General features: G+C 43.4%; 1 protein-coding gene across 3 annotated transcripts in view; it reads left to right on the top strand.

The window, feature by feature from the left end:
• Positions 1-18,003: 18,003 nt before the first annotated feature.
• INTS10 (integrator complex subunit 10) overlaps positions 18,004-21,067 on the top strand; it is a 31,196-nt gene continuing 28,132 nt past the window's right edge. For all 3 annotated transcript variants that reach the window (XM_052661269.1, XM_052661268.1, XM_052661267.1), the window contains exons 1-2: positions 18,004-18,132; positions 18,867-18,934. In XM_052661269.1, the coding sequence (XP_052517229.1) occupies positions 18,004-18,132; positions 18,867-18,934 (197 nt within the window). The remainder of the gene's footprint in view (positions 18,133-18,866; positions 18,935-21,067) is intronic.

Below are 21,067 nucleotides of genomic sequence, written 5' to 3'. Positions count from 1 at the left end.
CTTCCCGACCCAGGGATCGAATCCATGTCTCCTGCATTGAGGGGCAGATTCTTCACCATTGAGCCCCCAGGGAGGCCTGATCCAGCTTGCGCGCAGCCTGAATCTAGGCGTTGCCTGAGATCCTCTCCTCTGGGACACTGACAGGTCTTGGCACACCCTCAGCCACTAAGAACAAAGTAGTCTGCTTAGACAATTGCAAAGATTTTCAAGACAACCAACAGTGAGGACGGGGTTGAGGAATAAGTTTCATTTACTACAGGAGGCCACTCCTCCAAAACTGGGCGAGTTGGCTGTTTCATCTAATGCGTAGAAACCCACAAAGGGAGTCAAGAGAAACTTTTTAAAAATAGAAAACTGTGTTCCAAATGAAACAACAGGATGCTGCTGCTGCTAAGTCACTTCAGTCGTGTCCGACTCCCCAGAAACAGGTCTTAATGAAACTAAAATAATTTATTTACCCCATAAGGAGTTCAAAATAATGGTCCTAAAGATGCTAACTAAGATCAAGAAAACAATTCATGAAGAAAGTGAGAGTTTCAATAAAGAGAAAATAAAGTGAAAGTGAAAGTCGCTCAGGCGTGTCTGACTCTTTGTGCGACCCGTGGACTATATAGTCCTTGGAATTCTCCAGGCCAGCATACTGGAATGGGTAGCCGTTCCCCTTCTCCAAGGGACCTTCCCAACCCAGGGATGGAACCCAAGAAAACAGAGTACCAAACAGAAATCACAGAGTTGAAGAATACAATAGCTGAACTGAAAAATTCAACAACAAACTAGGTGTAGCAAAGAAAGACTCAGTGAACTTGAAGACAGCGGTGGGAGTCATTCAACAAAAAGAGCAAAGGGAGAAAAGAATGGAAAAGTGTGAGGAGAGCTTAGGGAACCTGTGGGACACGGTCAAGAGGACCAAGAATCGCACTACTGAGGTCTCAGAAGGAGAAGAGAGAGAAAGAGGTAGAAAGCTATTCAAAGAAATAATGGCTAAGAACCCTAACCTGGGGAAATAGATATCTAGATCCGGGAAACCTAGAGAGTTCTAAATAAGATGATTCCAAAGGGGCCCATTCTAAGACACAACATAATTTAATTGCCAAAAGTTAAAGACACAGAATCTTAAAAGTAGCAAGAGAAAAACAACTTGCCACATACAAGGAAACTCTGTAGACTACGACCAGATTTTTCAGAGGAACTGTGCAGGCTATAATAAGATATATTGAAATGCTAAAAGAGAAAAAAAAAAAAACTGCCACCAAGAATACTCTGCTTGGAAAAGTTGTTCTTCAGAATTGAAGTAGAGACAAAGAGTTTTCCAAACAAGCAAAATCTGAGAGTTCATCACCACTAGACCAACCTTACATGAAATGTTAAAGTGACTTCTTCAAGGTGAATCGAAGGACACCAATTAGTCACAGGAAAACATATGAGAGTATAAATTTTGCTGGTAAAAGTAAATATATATTAAGTGCAGAATACTCATGTAATGGAATATGTAAATCATTTTTAAATTTAGTCTAAAGGTTAAAAGGCAAAATTAGCAAAAATAACTATAACTGCAGTGATTTTCCTGGTGACTCAGATGGTAAGGAATCTGTGAATCTGCCCACAATACAGGAGACCTGAGTTTAGTCTCTGGGTTGGGAAGATCCCTGGAGAAGAGAATGGCAACCCACTCCAATATTCTTGTCTGGACAATCCCATGGACAGAGGAGCCCAGCAGACTACAGTCCATGGGGTTGCAAAGAGTTGGACATGACTGAACGACTAACACACACTTTCACACACTGTGATTTGTAAATGGATGAGCAAGATTAAAAAGATATTAACTCTGGCATCAAAAACATAAAATGTTTTAACAAAAAGAGTACAAATGTAGAGATTTCATATACATCCAAAGTTAAGCTGTTATCAGTTTGAAATAGACTATTATAAATAAGATGTTTTGTGTAAGCCTCATGCTAACCACAAAGCAAAACCTTAAGTAGATTTAAAAAAAAAATAAAGAGAATAAGTATACCACTACATAAAAATCACCAAACACAAAGAGAGCAAGAGAGGGAAAAAAAACACACAGGATGACAAAGCACCAGAAAAAAATTTTTAAATGGGAATAGAAAGTGCATACCTGCCAATATTTACTTTAAATTTAAATAGACCAAATTCTCCACAAAAGACACGGAGTGGCTAAATGGATAAACAAAATAAGACCCAACTATATGCTCTCACAAGAGACTCACTTCAGCTTTAAGTATACACAAAGACTGAAAGCATAGGGACCAAAAATAATATTCCATGCAAAAGGAAAACATTAAAAGCTGAATAGCTATGCTTGTATCAGACAAAATAGATTTTAAACCAAAGACTGTATACAATAAGAGAAACAGAAGGTTATTGGGTATTAATAAAGGGATCACTCCAAAATATTGTAATATTTATATAACGTGTGCACCCAACCTAGGAATACAAACAAAGAGCAAATATTAACACTACTTTTGTTTTAAACATTTTTATTGTTCACTATAATGTAAGAAAGCTCCCCGATGGCTCAGGCAGTAAAGAATCCACCTGTAATGCAGGAGACTCGGTTCAGTCCCTAGGTGGAGAAGATCCCTTGGAAGAGAAAATGGCAACCCACTCCTGTGTTCTTCCTTAGAGAATCCTCATGGACAGAGAAGCCCAGTGGGCAACAGGCCATGGGGTTGCAAACGGTCAGACATGACTGAGCATGCACGCATGCACATAAGAAACAGGTGCATCTGACTTGTCACAAAATGAGTATCTTGTAACCACCACCTGGGTCCAGAAATGCTCAGTTCAGTTCAGTTGCTCAGTCGTGTCCGACTCTTTGCAACCCCATGAATCGCAGCACGCCAGGCCTCCCTGTCCATCACCAACTCCCAGAGTTCACCCAAACTCACTTCCATCGACTCGGTGATGCCATCCAGCCATCTCATCCTCTGTCGTCCCCTTCTCCTCCTGCCCCCAATCCCTCCCAGCATCAGGGTCTTTTCCAATGAGTCAACTCTTCACATGAGGCGGCCAAAGTATTGGAGTTTCAGCTTTAGCATCAGTCCTTCCAATGAACACCAGGACTGGTCTCCTTTAGGATGGACTGGTTAGATCTCCTTGCAGTCCAAGGGACTCTCAAGAGTCTTCTCCAACACCGCAGTTCAAAAGCATCAATTCTTCTGCGCTCAGCTTTCTTCACAGTCCAACACTCACATCCATACATGACCACTGGAAAAGCCATAGCCATAACTAGATGGACCTTTGTTGGCAAAGTAATGTCTCTGCTTTTTAATATGCGATCAAGGTTGGTCATAACTTTCTTCCAAGGAGTAAGCATCTTTTAATTTTATGGCTTCAATCACCATCTGCAGTGATTTTGGAGCCCAAAAAAATGAAGTCTGATACTGTTTCCACTGTTTCCCCATCGATTTGCCATGAAGTGATGGGACCGGATGTCATGATCTTCGTTTTCTGAATGTTGAGCTTTAAGCCAACTTTTTCACTCTCCTCTTTCACTTTCATCAAGAGGCTTTTTAGTTCCTCTTCACTTTCTGCCATAAGGGTGGTGTCATCTGTATATCTGAGGTTATTGACATTTCTCCCGGCAATCTCGATTCCAGCTTGTGTTTCTTCCAGTCCAGCGTTTCTCATGATGTACTCTGCATATAAGTTAAATAAGCAGGGTGACAATATACAGCCTTGACATACTCCTTTTCCTATTTGGAACCAGTCTGTTGTTCCATGTCCAGTTCTAACTGTTGCTTCCTGACCTGCATTTAGGTTTCTCAAGAGGCAGATCAGGTGGTCTGGTATTCCCATCTCTGAGAATTTTCCACAGTGTATTATGATCCACACAGTCAAAGGCTTTGGCATAGTCAATAAAGCAGAAATAGATGTTTTTCTGGAACTCTCTTGCTTTTTTGATGACCCAGCAGATGTTGGCAATTTGATCTCTGGTTCCTCTGCCTTTTCTAAAACCAGCTTGAACATCTGGAAGTTCACGGTTCACGTATTGCTGAAGCCTGGCTTAGAGAATTTTGAGCATTACTTTACTAGCGTGTGAGATGAGTGCAATTGTGCGGTAGTTTGAGCATTCTTTGGCATTGCCTTTCTTTGGGATTGGAATGAAAACTGATCTTTTCCAGTCCTGTGGCCACTGCTGAGTTTTCCAAATTTGCTGGCATATTGAATGCAGCACTTTCACAGCATCATCTTTCAGGATTTGAAATAGCTCAACTGGAATTCATTCCATCACCTCCACTAGCTTTGCTCGTAGTGATGATTTCTTTTTTTTTCAATTTTACTTTATTTTACTTTGCAATACTGTATTGGTTTTGCCATACATCAACATGAATCTGCCACGGGTGTACATGAGTTCCCAATCCTGAACCCCCCTCCCACCTCCCTTCCCATACCATCTCTCTGGGTCATCCCAGTGCACCAGCCCCAAGCATCCTGTATCCTGCATCAAACCTAGACTGGCGATTCGTTTCTTACATGATATTATACATGTTTCAATGCCATTCTCCCAAATCATCCCACCCTCTCCCTCTCCCACAGAGTCTAAAAGTCTGTTCTATACATCTGTGTCTCTTTTGCTGTCTTGCATACAAGGTTATCGTTACCATCTTTCTAAATTCCATATGCATGTGTTAGTATACAGTATTGGTGTTTTTCTTTCTGGCTTACTTCACTCTGTATAATCGGCTCCAGTTTCATCCATCTCATCAGAACTGATTCAAATGAATTCTTTTTAACGGCTGAGTAATACTCCATTGTGTATATGTACTACAGCTTTCTTATCCATTCGTCTGCTGATGGACATCTAGGTTGCTTCCATGTCCTGGCTATTATAAACAGTGCTGCGATGAACATTGGGGTACACGTGTCTCTTTCAATTCTGGTTTCTCGGTGTGTATGCCCAGCAGTGGGATTGCTGGGTCATAAGGCAGTTCTATTCCCAGTTTCTTAAGGAATCTCCATACTGTTCTCCATAGTGGCTGTACTAGTTTGCATTCCCACCAACAGTGTAAGAGGGTTCCCTTTTCTCCACACCCTCTCCAGCATTTATTGCTTGTAGACTTTTGGATCGCAGCCATTCTGACTGGTGTGAAATGGTACCTCATTGTGGTTTTGATTTGCATTTCTCTGATAAGGAGTGATGTTGAGCATCTTTTCATGTGTTTGTTAGCCATCTATATGTCTTCTTTGGAGAAATATGTATTTAGTTCTTTGGGTCATTTTTTGATTGGGTCGTTTATTTTTCTGGAATTGAGCTGCAGGAGTTGCTTGTATATTTTTGAGATTAGTTGTTTGTCAGTTGCTTCATTTGCTATTATTTTCTCCCATTCTGAAGGGTGTCTTTTCACCTTGCTTACAGTTTCCTTTGTTGTGCAGAAGCTTTTAATTTTAATTAGATCCCATTTGTTTATTTTTGCTTTTATTTCCAGTATTACTGGGAGGTGGGTCATAGAGGATCCTGCTGTGATTTATGTCGGAGAGTGTTTTGCCTATGTTCTCCTCTAGGAGTTCTATAGTTTCTGGTCTTACATTTAGATCTTTAATCCATTTTGAGGTTATTTTTGTGTGTGGTGTTAGAAAGCGTTCTAGTTCGTAGTGACGATTTCTAAGGCCCACTTGACTTCACATTCCAGGATGTCTGGCCTAGGTGAGTGATCACACCATCGTGATTATCTTGTTCATGAAGATCTTTTTTGTACAGTTCTTCTGCGTATTCTTGCCACTTCTTCTTAATATCTTCTGCTTCTGTTAGGTCCATACCATTTCTGTCCTTTATTGAGCCTATCTTTACATGAAATGTTCCCTTGGTATCTCTAATTTTCTTGAAGAGATCTCTAGTCTTTCCCATTTGGTTGTTTTCCTCTATTTCTTTGCATTGATCGCTGAGGAAGGTTTTCTTATCTCTCCTTGCTGTTCTTTGGAACTCTGCATTCAGATGCTTATATCTTTCCTTTTCTCCTCTGCTTTTTGCTTCTCTTCTTTTCACAGCTATTTGTAAGTCCTCCCCAGACAGCCATTTTGCTTTTTTTCATTTCTTTTCCTTGCGGATGGTCTTGATCCCTGTCTCCTGTACAATGTCACGAACCTCCGTCCGTAGTTCTTCAGGCACTCTATCTATCTAGTCCCTTAAATCTATTTCTCACTTCCACTGTATAATCATAACCAGAAATGTTGAGTTGGCCTAAAATTTCTTTTGTGCTTTTCTGTAACATCTTGCAGAAAAATCTGAATAAACTCTTTAGCCAACCCAACATACAGAAAGGTTCAAGCATCCCAGAGTCCTCCCGCCACCTCCCAGCTTTCACCTCTCCCTTCTCCCTGAATGAACACATGAGTGTAATTACTCCCTTATTTTCCTTTGTAGATTTACCATTTGTGTATATATCTGTAAACATTTTGTTTTACTTTTATCTGTTTTCACACTTTACGTAAATGGAATTACACTTTACGTCTGGCCTCTTCCACTTCCCACATTGCATGAAATAACTGTTTTTCATTGCTGTGTATCAGATGGAGAAAGCCTTTCTAAGTTTCTGCGTGAATAGACCATGACATTTTATTCATTCTGCTCTTCAAGGACATTTGGGGCTATTTTGGATAATTCTCCTACAAACATGCTTCTACAAGCCTTTTATTCCATAGGAGCACACATTCTATTGAGTAAATATTTAGGAGTGGGATTGCTAAGTCAATGATAGGTGAATCTTCAGTTTTAGTTCAGTTCAGCTCAGTTGTGTCTGACTCTGCGACCCCATGGACTGCAGCACACCAGGCTTCCCTATCCATCACCAACTCCCGGAGTTTACTCAAACTCATGTCCATCGAGTCGGTGATGCCATCCAAGCATCTCATCCTCTGTCATCCCCTTCTCCTTCCACCTTCAATCTTTCCCAGCATCAGGGTGTTTTCCAATGAGTCAGTTTTTCGCATCAGGTGGCCAATGTATTGGAACTTCAGCTTCAGCATGTCCTTCCAATGAATATTCAGAACTGATTTCCTTTACGATGGACTGATTGGATTTTTTGCAGCCCAAAGGACTCGCAAGAATCTTCTCCAACACCATAGTTCAAAAGCATCAACTCTTTGGTGCTCAGCTTTGTTTATAGTCCAGCTCTCACATCCATATGTGACTACTGAAAAAACCATAGCTTTGACTAGACGGACCTTTGTTGGCAAAGCAATGTCTCTGCTTTTTAATATGCTGTCTAGGTTGGTCATAGTTTTTCTTCCAAGGAGCAAGCATCTTTTAATTCCATGGCTTCAGTCACCGTATGCCGTGATTTTAGAACCCAAAAAATAAAGTCTGTCACTGTTTACATTGTTTCCCCATCTATTTGCCATGAAATTTTAGTAGATAATGTCAGCTTTCCTAATTTCCTGCAACCAGTTGACACATCAGTGGAGCAAAAGTTGCCATTGTTTCACGTCCTTTATAACACTGGATATCGCCAGTCTTTCTTCATTTTCATAGTTGTAAGGTTACAGAGCAGCATCACATGACTGTACTTTGCATTTTTCTTATTTCTCATGGATTTACTGGCCATTTACACATAGTCTTGTATGATGGGTCTGTTCTAACCACTGGCCCATTTTTTTCTATTGGATTATTTCTCTTTTTCTTCAAAATAATAAAACACAAGTGGAAAAAGTTAATGACTGCATAGATCTTGGTAATATCAGTTATTTCTGAGTGTTGGAATTACAAGTGGTTTACGTTTTCTTCCTTGTGCTTTTCTGCCCTTTTATGATTTCCTATAACAATTATATATTATTTTCAGAACACTTAGTGTTTCACAATTCTAATGAATAAAAACAATGGCTTTTACAAAAGATATTATCTAGGGAATACATTTTGAAAGTTAACTGTTAAATTTATGGGATATTTGGATGAGTAATGGTAGTGACTCTTAACCATTCCAAGGTGTCCTACAGTTAAACTTGAATAATTGCATTCTCTTCCAATTTGCCATGGTTTCATTTATTTTCTTTAATGCCTACAACCAAATTTAATATATCATGCTATCCATCTATATACACATCAATGAATTATTAATACTCCAAATAGCATTCAGCAGAAAAAAAAGTTACAAGAGACGTTTAAGTGAAAATTAGGAAGTCACAGTCTTCTATCAAGAATTTCTGCTTTCACTCCCATCAGAATTCTTATTAATGTAGCAACTTCCAAAATAAAATTATTTGCATCCCAAAATCACACATGAAAAGGCCTTCAATGGCTCATGCTCTGAAAAATTAATTATAAATTAGTAATTGAATAACAACTGTTCCTAGTACTGTGTAGCATTAAAAAGAATTAAAGCATAATGCCTGACCTCAAAAACCCTGCCATCTAATGGGAGAAATAAATCAAACCCTTATGAAAATAACAAAATGCACGATGATGTATAAATGATGTAGTGAGTCAAGGAAAACACTTAAAAGTAGGATGCAGCCTTAAGAGAATGCCTAATATGAGAGGAACAGGACTATGGGTAAGAACTATTTCGTCGCTGGGACTCTGCCTGAGGCCTGCAAAAGACATTGTTCTTTAGTCACTAAGTCGTGTCTGACTCTTTTGTGACCCCGTGGACTGTAGCCCACCAGGCTCCTCTGTCTGTGGGATTTCCCAGGCAAGAATATTGGAATGGGTTGCCATTTCCTTCTCCAGGGGATTTTCCTGACCCAGGGAACGAACCCATGTCTCCTGCATTGGTGGGTGGATTCTTTACCACTGAGCCACCCGGGAAGCCCATAAAAGATGTTAACGCACCGCAGTATGAGATTTTTTAATCTAAATTTATGCTACCTTCTTACTGTTTTCACAATGGACAACAAGATGGTTTTAGGATAGTCCCTAAGCCCGGGATCCCAATCCTTTCTCTGCTGCTTTGCTATGCTCTACATCTTACTCATACACACAAATGTGCTTTTTTTTGACCAAAGTGCCAAGTATGCCTTTGCATAATCTGGAGTATATTGTGAAGAAGACCTTAAAATCTGTGTATAAATTAATTTCCAGCTATCATTCTCAATAATTTTAAATTCCACTTGGCAACCTGAAGTTAGTTATATATTTTTTTTTTCTTTTTTTTTTTGGCTGTGCCAGGCCTTCATTGCAGGATGCAAACTCTTATTTGCGGCATATGGGATCTAGTTCCCTGACCAGGGTTGGAACCCGGGTTCCCTTCATTGGGAGCATGAAGTCTTAGCCACTGGACTACCAGGGAAGTCCCTGAAGTCAGTTCTTCTAACTGTTAAATGAGAGAGTTGACACTGAGAATTTAAAATGCACTGTACAGAATGTAAGATGAAATAAGCCTGGGAGGGCAGGGAAGATGGCAGTGTAGGAAGTGCTAGGAATCTGTCTCCCCACCTGCACAACGTGGAACTGGCCAAGTCTGTCCTCTGTAATTATTTTAGAATTTCAGAGTCTATTCAAAGGCTTGCAGCTTCCTGGGGGAAGACAAGCCTGGTGAATTGTGCTTGATTTTGGTCAGTTTCAGCCTCGTGCGACAGGCGATCTGCATCCTCCCGCGCCCCAGCCCATGGCCACCAGCTGGACCAGAGCTCTTAGAGGGGCTTGCCGGAGCCAGAGTGATGATAAGGACTTAGTCCTCCCAGTAACGGGTCTGGGTTCTGATCACCGACAGCCGCCTCTGGTCGTGCAGGGGCAGACACAGGCGGGCAGGCAGCTGCATTTTCCACCATCATTGTTTCATGCTCCTCTACCTGAAGCACCTTCCAGGGGATTTAAAGAGACAATGGCTACATTATCCCCTTTCTTTTTCCATTTTTCCCCTTTTGGGTTATTTAAGGATTAGTTACACATACGGGGAAATTTAGAAAGTCACCACTTATGCCCAGTGTGCAGGCTTTCCTTAGATCTGAGAAAACTTTAAGTTTATATGCTTCAAGCTGATCCCTAACACAGAGACACCTACACACAAAAAATTTTTCTTTTAAAAGAACACAAAATTCTAAAATTTGCATGGAACCACAAAGGACTTGGAATAGCCCAAGTAATTCTGAGAAAGAGGAACAAAGCTGGAGGCATCACACTTTCTGATTTCAAACTATATTACAAAGCACTAGTAATCAAAACACTATGATATTGGCATAGAAACAGACATATATAGATCAATGGAACAGGGTAGTGAGCTCAGAAATAAACCCATGCATATATGTTCAATTAATTTACAACAAGTTTACTGTTAAGAAAGGACAGTCTCTCTTCAGTAAATGATGCTGGGGAAACAAGCCATGTGCAAAGAAGAAAACTGAACCACAATCTTACACCAAACAGTTACACAAAACTTACTCAAAATAGATGAGAGGCTTGACCATAAGATTAAAGACTTGAAACCATACAAATCCTAGAAGAAAACGTAAGCAATAGGCTCCTTGACCTTGGTCTTGGTGATGACTTTTTGGATTTGACCCCAAAGCAAAGGCAACAAAAGTGGGACTTATATCAAACTAAAAAGCTTCTACACAGCAAAAAAGAAAGAAAGAAAGAAAGAAAGAAATCACCAATGCAATGAAAAGGCAGCATACTGAGAGGAAGAAAATATTTACAAACATATACCCGATGAAGGGTTAATATCCAAAATAAAGAAACTCAAGCAACTCAATAGGACTGAAAATGGGCAGACGAAGTGTATAGACATTTCTCCAAAGAAGACATGCAGATGACCAGTAGGTACGTGAAAAGTTGCTCGACATCACTAACCATCAGTGAAATACAAATCAATACCACAGTAAGTCATCATCGCACATCTGTTAGACTGGCTATTCTCAAAAAGACAAGGGCTAACAAGTGTTGGTGGGGATGAGCGAACCACTGTGCATTGTTGGTGGGAATGTAGATTGGTACAGCCACTGTGGAAAACAGCATGGAGTTTCCTCAAAAAATTAAAAATAGAATTACCATATGATCCAGCAATCCCACTTCTGGGTATTTATCCTAAGGAAACAAAAACACTAACTTAAAAAGATATCAACAACTCCAGCTTCATTACAGCATTATTTACAAAAGCTAAAACATGAAAACAATATCAGTGTCTGTCAAAGTATGAATGTATAAGGAATATGGTCCTATATATACAACGGGAAGATTGGACACAACAGAAGAGAAAGGATTAGTAAACTTGAAGATAGCTCAAAATAAATCATTTAAACTGAAACACAAAGAGTACAATATTAGGAGAGAAACAAAGAACAACGCCTCAATGGACCTGTGGGTCTAATACATGCGTGGTCAGGATTCCAGAAAAAGGGAGGCAGAAAATGAAGTTGGAATAATATTTGAAGAAATTCTAATCAAAATTCCAAATTTGATCAAAAAAGAAACCCATAGACAGGAAAATCAGTGAATCCCAACCAGAAAAGAAAATACACCTACAAAGAAAATCACACCTACACACATCATAGTCAGACTGCTGGACACCAAAGACAAAGATAAAATCTTATAGGTGTTGGGTCTTGAGAGATACAGATTCCTATTAGCATTGTATCCATCAGTGGGAGAGTAAAAAAAGCAAAATGTGGTGAGGGAATATTCAGTTCAGTTCAGTTCAGTCGCTCAGTCGTGTCCAACTCTTTGCGACCCCATGAATCGCAGCACGCCAGGCCTCCCTGTCCATCACCAACTCCCGGAATTCACTCAAACTCATGTCCATTGAGTCAGTGATGCCATCCAGCCATCTCATCCTCGGTCATCCCCTTCTCCTCCTGCCCCCAATCCCTCCCAGCATCAGAGTCTTTTCCAGTGAGTCAACTCTTCACATGAGGTGGCCAAAGTATTGGAGTTTCAGCCTCAGCATCAGTCCTTCCAATGAACACCAGGACTGGTCTCCTTTAGGATGGACTTGTTGGTTCTCCTTGCAGTCCAAGGGACTCTCAAGAGTCTTCTCCAACACCGCAGTTCAAAAGCATCAATTCTTTGGCACTCAGCTTTCTTCACAGTCCAACTCTCACATCCATACATGATCACTGGAAAAACCATAGCCTTGACTAAATGGACCTCTGTTGGCAAAGTAATGTCTCTGCTTTTGAATATGCTATCTAGGTTGGTCATAACTTTTCTTCCAAGGAGTAAGTGTCTTTTAATTTCATGGCTGCAATCACCATCTGCAGTGATTTTGGAGCCCAAAAAAATAAAGTCTGACACTGTTTCCACTGTTTCCCCATCTATTTGCCATGAAGTGATGGGACCAGATGCCATGATCTTCGTTTTCTGAATGTTGAGCTTTAAGCTAACTTTTTCACTCTCCTCTTTCACTTCCATCAAGAGGCTTTTTAGTTCCTCTTCACTTTCTGCCATAAGGAGGGAATATTACTCAGCCTTAAAAAGCAAGGGAGATCATAACACATGATACAACATGGATACATTTTTAGGACATTAATCTAATTGAAATACGCTAATCACAAAAAGATAAATATGGTGTGATTTCACTTAAGGGAGGAACCTAGAGTAGTGAAACTCATAAAAACAGCAAGTAGAAGGTTGGCTGCAGGGGCTGGGAGAATGCGAAAAGGGAATTGTTTAATGGACATAGACTTTGTTTGCAAGATGAGAAACTTTTGGAGCCTGTCTACATAATGTGGAAAATACCTAACGCTAATGAACTCTACACTGAAAAATTGCTAAAATGGGGACTTCCCTGGTGGTCCAATGGTTAGGAGTCTGCCTTCCAAAGCAGGGGATGTGGATCTGATCCCTGGTTAGGCTTCCCTAGTGACTCAGACAGTAAAGAATCTGCCTGCAATGCAGGAGACCCGGGTTCAATTCCTGGGTTGAGAAGACCCCCTGGAGGAAGGCAAGGCAACACACTCTTGTATTCTTGCCTGGAGAATCCCATGGACAGAGGAGCCTGGAGGGGATCAGTCCAGGGGATCAGAAAGAGTCAGACATGACGGAGCACTCCTAGACTTACTGGACATGTTCAATCTAGAATTCTTGGTAAATGCGTCCACACTGATAAATCTGTTCCATCGAGTTTTGTAATTTATCCTGTTTTGTCAATGCCCTTGTTATCCATTCCAAGCATCTTGTGTACGTGAGTTGGGAGAATCCTGCAATTCTTTTGGGGTATACTTTTTCTCTTCCTGGAGTAGGTTTTGTGATTCACTCTAGGCCATGTAGAAATTTATTTTAAAAAAATGTTTTATTTGGAAATAGTTTCTAACTTACAGAAAAACTACAAGAATAAAAATAAAAATTATCTCAATACCTGTTAGGAGTAGAATTGTGTCCCCCCAAGACAGACATAGAATACCTGAACAACTATGGGTGGAGGTTCGTGACATCGTACAGGAGACGGGGCTCAAGACCATCCCCAAGAAAAAGAAATGCAAAAGGCAAAATGGTTGTCTGAGGAGGCCTTAAAAATAACTATGAATAGAAGAGAAGCTAAAGGCAAAGGAAAAAAGGAAAGATATACCCATTTGAATGCAGAGTTCCAAAGAATAGCAAGGTGAGATTAAGAAAGACTTCCTCAGCAATCAATGCAAAGAAATAGAGGAAAACAATAGAATGGGAAAGTCTAGAGATCTCTGCCAGAAAATTAGAGATACCAAGGGAACATTTCATGCACATGGGCTCAATAAAGGACAGAAATGATATGGACCTAACAGAGGCAGAAGACATTAAGAAGAGGTGGCAAGAATACACAGAAGAACTGTACAAAAAAGATCTTCACGACCCAGATAATCACAATGGTGTGATCACTCACCTAGAGCCAGACATTCTGGAATGTGAAGTCAAGTGGGCCTTAAGGAAGCATCACTACGAACAAAGCTAGTGGAGGTGATGGAATTCCAGTTGAGCTAGTTCAAATCCTGAAAGATGATGCTGTGAAAGTGCTGCACTCAATACGCCAGGAAAGTTGGAAAACTTAGCAGTGGCCACCGGAATGGAAAAGGTCAGTTTTCATTCCAATCTCAAAGAAAGGCAATGCCAAAGAATGCTCAAACTATCGCACAACTGCACTCACCTCACATGCTAGAAAAGTAATGATCAAAATCCTCCAAGCCAGGCTTCAACAGTATGTGAACCATGAACTTCCAGATGTTTAAGCTGGATTTAGAAAAGGCAGCGGAACCAGAGATCAGATTGCCAACATTCATTGGATCTTTGAAAAAGCAAGAGAGTTCCAGAAAAATATCTACTTTTGCTTTCTTGACTATCCCAAAGCCTTTGACTGTGTGGATCACAAGAAACTGTGGAATATTCTGAAAGAGAAGGGACTACCAGACCATCTGACCTGCCTCTTGAGAAATCTGTATGGAGATCAGGAAGCAACATTTAGAACTGGACATGGAACAACAGACTGGTTCCAAATAGGGAAAGGAGTATGTAAAGGCTGTATACTGTCACCCCGCTTATTTAACTTACACACAGAGTACATCATGAGAAATACTGGGCTGGATGAAGCACAAGCTGGAATCAAGATTGCTGGGAGAAATATCAATAACCTCAGATACGCAGATGACACCACCCTCATGGCAGAAAGTGAAGAGGAACTAAAAAGCCTCTTGATGAAAGTGAAAGAAGAGAGTGAAAAAGTTGGCTTAAAGCTTAACATTCAGAAAACTAAGATCATGGCATCCAGTCCCATCACTACATGGAAAATAGATGGGGAAACAGTGGAAACAGTGTCAGACTTTATTTTTGGGGGGCTCCAAAATCACTGCAGATGGTGACTGCAGCCAAGAAACTAAAAGACGCTTCCTCATTGGAAGAAAAGTTACGACCAACCTAGACAGCATATTAAAAAGCAAAGACATTACTTTACCAACAAAGGTCTGTCTAGTCAAAGCTATGGCTTTTCTAGTAGACGTGTATGGATGTGGCAGCTGGACTATAAAGAAAGCTGAATGCTAAAGAATTGATGCTTTTGAACTGTGGTGTTGGAGAAGACTCTTGAGAGTCCCTTGGACTGTAAAGAGATCCAACCAGTCCATCCTAAAGGAAATCAGTCCTGAATATTCATTGGAAGGACTGATGCTGAAGCTGAAATTCCAATACTTTGGCACCTGACGTGAAGAACTAACTGATAGGAATAGACCCTGATGCTGGGAAAGATTGAAGGCGGGAGGAGAAGGGGACGACAGAGGATGAGATAGCTGGATGGCGTCACCGACTCAATGGACAGGAGTTTGAATAAACTCCGGGAGGTGCTGATGGACACGGAGGCCTGGCGTGCTGCGATTCATGGGGTCGCAAAGAGTCGTACATGACTGAGCAATAGAACTGAACTGAACAGAAGACAAATACTGGATTGGCCAAGAAATTTGTTCAGGTTTTTCTGTTACATCTTTTGGGAAAACCTGAACGAACTTATTGGTTAACCCAGTATTTAGTTGGAAACCTTTCAAAATTAGTAAGTTGGCTAGAAAATAGCCAGAAATCTTATTTAAACTGGCAAAAAGTCAGAAGCATTCTAAATTAATTGGCATCTAAATTATAGCCCAAGTTCCCTTATTTAGCCCCTAGCTTTCACTAGAGAACTGAAGACTCAAGAACAGGTAAACAGTTCTGTTTTGGTTTCTGTTTTGTAATCCTAGACCCAAAACATAGTGTTTAATGATTAATCAGTCATTTTTGCCATATGCTTCCCTTGTGGTTTAGCTGGTAAAGAATCTGCCTGAAATGCAGGAGACCTGGGTTCCATCGTGGGTTGGGAAGATCCTGTGGAGAAGGGAACGGCTACGCACTCCAGTATTCTGGCCTGGAGAATTCCATGGACTCTATAGTCCATGGGGTTGCAAAGACTTGGACACGACTGAGCGGCTTTCACTTCACTTTGCCATTTGAAAACCTTATGCAATTTATACATGCAAATCAATGAAATAATGAAAAAATTTTCAAGCCCTCAATTTTTTTGATCTTTACTTTATACAATAAAAATTATCAATTCAGTACCTTCTTGTTTTCTACAAAGCCACAGAATTCTATCACCAAGCAATCCATCCTGGCCTACAGAATGAACAGAAAAGCAGGCTGTTCCTTTGTATAATCACAGGACATGAAACAGCTTTAGGAACCATAATGCTTTCTAAAGCACTAGTACAGTTCATGTATGGATGAGCTGAGGGGAAAGCAGTGGCTCTTACCTAAAGAGATCACTAAGGATGCTAATGAAACAAAATCAAGTTTTTTAAATTTGGGGTTGGACTTCCTTGGTGGCCCACTGATTGGGGAAAAAAAAAAAAAAGTACACTTGCCAATGCAGGGCACACAGGGTCAATCCCTGGTCCAGAAAGACTCCACATGCCAGGAAGTAACTAAGCCCACTGTAACTACTGAGTCTGCAAGCCTAGAGCCAGTGCTCCACAAGGAGAGAGTAGCCTCCGCTCCCGGCAACTAGAGAAAGCCCAGCGCAGCAATGAAGACCCAGCGCAACCAAAAATAAATGTTTTAAAAATTAGGGGTAAGTGGGGAGATATTAAAGTTGCCGTTTGTAGAATGGTACCGATGGGCAACGTAGCAAAACAAAAGAATCCCAACCTTGACAGATTTGGTAAGGTTGGCGCTTTACATGGTGTTGCAAGGCCTGCTCCTCTTCGTGCTTTCCTCTAAAACTAGCTTGGTAATTCACCATTAACTTTACAATTGTTTTTCAATTATTGTAATTAGGAAGCATCTATATTAGGCTTCACACATAACCATAGCATTGCCTGAGAAAAATATACAACCTGAAGTTGCTAGTTATGTTTTATTCAGGGACCTTACTGGGGACCACAGCCCAGGAGACAGCCTCTAGCTCTGCAGAACTGCTCCAAAGAGCTAAGGGAGGAGTCAGGATATATAGGAGTTTTTGCTGAAAATAAAACAAAACACATTGTTAAGACACAAGACTCTGGGCTCATTGAAATTACTCTTTAGATACACATCTTTAGTTGGGCCAGTATGCTTTTTTCCTCCATCCTAAATGCCCCTCCTGGGGCACTAATATAAGTCGGGCTGGGGGTGCTGGCACACAGCATGCATTGTTTATTGGAATGGCAGGCGACACCCTCTGTCCACAATAGTGATGTATATATTCATATTTATTTAACATATCTATAACTTTTCCATGTATTAAGTGTATAGTAATTTTTTTTTCAAACAGATCAGTTTTGAATCCCTAACCTTGGTTTTAAATCCAAGATATCAGTGGTACTAGAACTTGCTTAAACTTTTGTATATAGACCCTGGATTGAAAACCAAAGGAAGGTTCACAACCCAAATTTTGGCACATTCTTCCTGTTCGGCAAATTAATACTGCTTCCTCCGGTTCCTAAGCGCGGCTTCCCTTCCCGAGAGCAGGGGAGATTGTTTAGTTTTCATCTGGCGAAAATGACGTCGATCCCGGCTGGAAAGGATAATTAAAACAGCTACTTTCTGCAGGTCACAGGTCCCTAACACTGTAAACCCGGGGCGCCAACAGGTATAAACCACTCAATAGCTCCCAGCCCGCAGCCAAGCACTGGCAAAGCGTTCACGCTGCAATAGCCCAAGAAACGCTCGCGGGAGAAACCAGGGAATAAACGCGCGGCGGCAGTGACACGTGGCCGAGCGGAAGGTCCTAACAGCAGCCCGATCGCCGGCGGGACGGCGGGGACAGAACCCGCGCAGACCTTTCGGAGCGTCCACTCCGCCGGTGACCCCCGGCCGAGGGGCTCCTGGCACCGTCCTGGGCCCACCTCCGCCCTTCCGGCGTCTTGGGGCCGCCCGGGCGGCGCGCGCGCAGGCTCCCCGGGGGCACGGGGGTCGCGCCCCGAGCCCGCCGACAGGCCCCCGCTGCTCCGCGGCCTCGGAGATCGGGACGCTCCCGGGGAGCTGCCCGGCCGCGGGCCCCACACGCGCAGGCGCGGAGGCCGCCCGCAAACCCGGAAGCGCTCGGCGCGCCCCGCGCCTGCGTAGTAGCGGCCCCGGCGGCGGCCAGGCCCGCGGCGTCCCCCCCGCCCTGAGGTCCGGCGGGCTCGGGCCGCGTCATGTCCGCCCAGGGCGACTGCGAGTTTCTGGTGCAGCGAGCCCGCGAGCTGGTGCCGCAGGACCTGTGGGCCGCCAAGGCGTGGCTCATCACGGCGCGCAGCCTCTACCCGGCGGACTTCAACATCCAGGTGAGGCCGGGCGCGCGCGCGGGGGGCGCGGCTCCCACTGCCCTGCGCCCCCCAGCCTCCCCACCCTCCCCGAGAAGCGAGCCTGGGGACTCCGGGTCCGGCCGGCCGGGCCGGGGCCACGGGAGCGTCAGCCGCCTGCGGCCGGGCCCGCGCCGGGTGCCGCGCGGGAAGGGCCGCCCGCGGGGGCGGAGGCGGGCTGGGGGTGTCCTGGGTGCCTGCGCGGGGTGCTGACCGCAGGAGCCCACCTGGGTGGTGGCTGTGTAGAGGGGGGAGTGCCGCGGGTCTGCGGTCACACGAGCCGCGGAAACCTACACACCGTTCCCGGCAACCCGATGATGAAGGCGGCGGCCTGTTGGGCGCCGGCGACCTCGGAGCCCCTGCCTGCACTAACCTGGGCCCGGGCTGTGAGCGACCGAGCCCCGAGGCTTCATTGACCGGGTGCTGCCAGACCCTGGGACCTCCAGGGGCGGGGCGGGGCGGGCTCTGAGGGTCTGTGTCGCCAGGTGGTGCTCGACCCTGGGACCTCCACGGGCGGGGCGGGCTCTGAGGGTCTGTGTCGCCAGGTGATGCTCGACCCTAGGACCTCCAGGGACGGGGCGGAATGTGGGGGTGGGGGCCTCTGGTGGTCTGTGGCAGCAGGTGGTGCCAGGTCCTAGGCCCTCCAGGGGTGGGGACGGTGGAGGAGCAGGCCGGGACGGGGGAGAGGGCCTGACCCCGCCTCGGCTGTGTTGCAGTATGAGATGTACACCATCGAGCGGAATGCGGAGCGGACAGCCACCGCCGGCAGGCTGCTCTACGACATGTGAGTGGGGAGCTGACCAGACCTCTTGGGGTGGGGAGTTGATTTCTGTCTGTCGAAGAGGGAGTTGGTAGGAGGTCTGAAGTTCTGCGGGTCGGGTACCTAAAGCGTACTTTTTCATGGGTCCAGGCCTTCCGTTAACTGCAGAGACGTCTAACTAGGTCTTGTTCTTGTTAAAACTCATCTATTCAGTCATTTATTTTGGAAATAATAGACGCTCTTCTCAGAAGTTCAGACCGTACTGAAACATAGCACACCCAGCACACATCAGTAGGTTCTGGGGCAGCGGTTGCAGCAGCGAGCGCTACTGCTCACCCACGGTGATGGACCCCTTTCCAGCTCAACATGTAAAGATCTGTTTAGTTCTTTTTCACGTCTGCATAGCATTTCACCCCTCTTTTATTGGGGGACATTTAGGAAGCTTCCAGTTGGTTGAGATTATATTCAAAAGTGTCGGAAAGTAATTTTGTGCTCAGGTGTTGGTGTTTAGATTCTTCAACATAGGTTTGCATAGTCAAAGGGTGCATGGATTTTAAATTTTGATGTACTATCAAACTGCTTTCCAAAAAGTGCCATTCCTGTTTACACCTCCACGGCCAGTGTGTAAGAGTGTTGCTTTCCCATAGTGTTGTCAGCACTTGGGTATTATCAGTCTTTCCATCACCTGTTAATTTTCACCAGTGCCACAGGAGAAAAGGCTTCCCTGGTGGCTCAGCAGTAAAGAATCCGCCCACAGTGCTGGAGATGTGGGTTCGATTCCTGGGTTAGGAAGATCCCCCGGAGGAGGGCATGGCAACTCACTCCAGTATTCTTGCCTGGAGAATCCAATGGACAGGGCCGCCTGGCGGGCTACAGTCTATAGATTCGCAAAAGAGTTGGACACGACTGAAGTGACCAAGCACGCACGCACAGGAGAAAGCAGTATCTTGCTGTTTTAAAAACGTGTGTTCAGTGTATTACTAGTAAGACTGAGTATCTTTTCAAATGATACTTGGGCTGTTTGTATTTTTTTATGATTTGCCTTTGCCCATTTTTTCTTTCTGAATGTTGACCTTTAAGCCAACTTTTTCACTCTCCTCTCTCACTTTCATCAAGAGGCTTTTTAGTTCCTCTTCACTTTCTGCCATAATGGTGGTGTCCTCTGCATATCTGAGGTTATTGATATTTCTCCCGGCAATCTCGATTCCAGCTTGTGCTTCTTCCAGCCCAGTGTTTCTCATGATGTAGTCTGCATATAAGTTTTAAATAAGAAGGGTGACAATATACAGCCTTGACATACTCCTTTTCCTATTTGGAACCAGTCTGTTGTTCCATGTCCAATTCTAACTGTTGCTCCCTGACCTGCATATAGGTGTCTCAAGAGGCAGGTCAGGTGGTCTGGTATTCCCATCTCTTTGAGAGTTTTCCACAGTTTATTGTGATCCACACAGTCAAAGGCTTTGGCATAGTCAATAAAGCAAAAATAGATGTTTTTCTGGAACTCTGTTGGTTTTTCGATGATCCAGCAGATGTTGGCAATTTGATCTCTGGTTCCTCTGCCTTTCCTAAAACCAGCTTGAACATTCAGAAAACTAAGATCATGGCATCTGGTCCCATCACTTCATGGGAAATAAATGGGGAAACAGTGCTAACAGTGTCAGACTTTATTTTTTGGGGCTCCAAAATCACTGCAGATGGTGATTGCAGCCATGAAATTAAAAGACACTTACTCCTTGGAAGAAAAGTTATGACCAACCTAGATAGCATATTCAAAAGCAGAGACATTACTTTGCCAACAAAGGTCCATGTAGTCAAAGCTATGGTTTTTCCAGTAGTCATGTATGGATGTGAGAGTTGGACTGTGAAGAAAGCTGAGTGCCGAAGAATTGATGCTTTTGAACTGTGGTGCTACAGAAGACTCTTTTAAGTCCCTTGGACTGCAAGGAGATTCAACCAGTCCATCCTAAAGGAGACCAGTCCTGGTGTTCATTGGAAGGACTGATGCTGAGGCTGAAACTCCAGTACTTTGGCCATCTCATGCAAAGAGTTGACTCATTGGGAAAGACTCTGATGCTGGGAGGGATTGAGGGCAGGAGGAGAAGGGGACGACAGAGGATGAGATGGCTGGATGGCATCACCAACTGGATGCACATGAGT

Source organism: Budorcas taxicolor, chromosome 24, assembly GCF_023091745.1.
Source record: "Budorcas taxicolor isolate Tak-1 chromosome 24, Takin1.1, whole genome shotgun sequence".
In the NCBI taxonomy this organism is placed as follows: domain Eukaryota; kingdom Metazoa; phylum Chordata; class Mammalia; order Artiodactyla; family Bovidae; genus Budorcas; species Budorcas taxicolor.
This window is presented reverse-complemented; position numbering and strand designations above follow the sequence as displayed.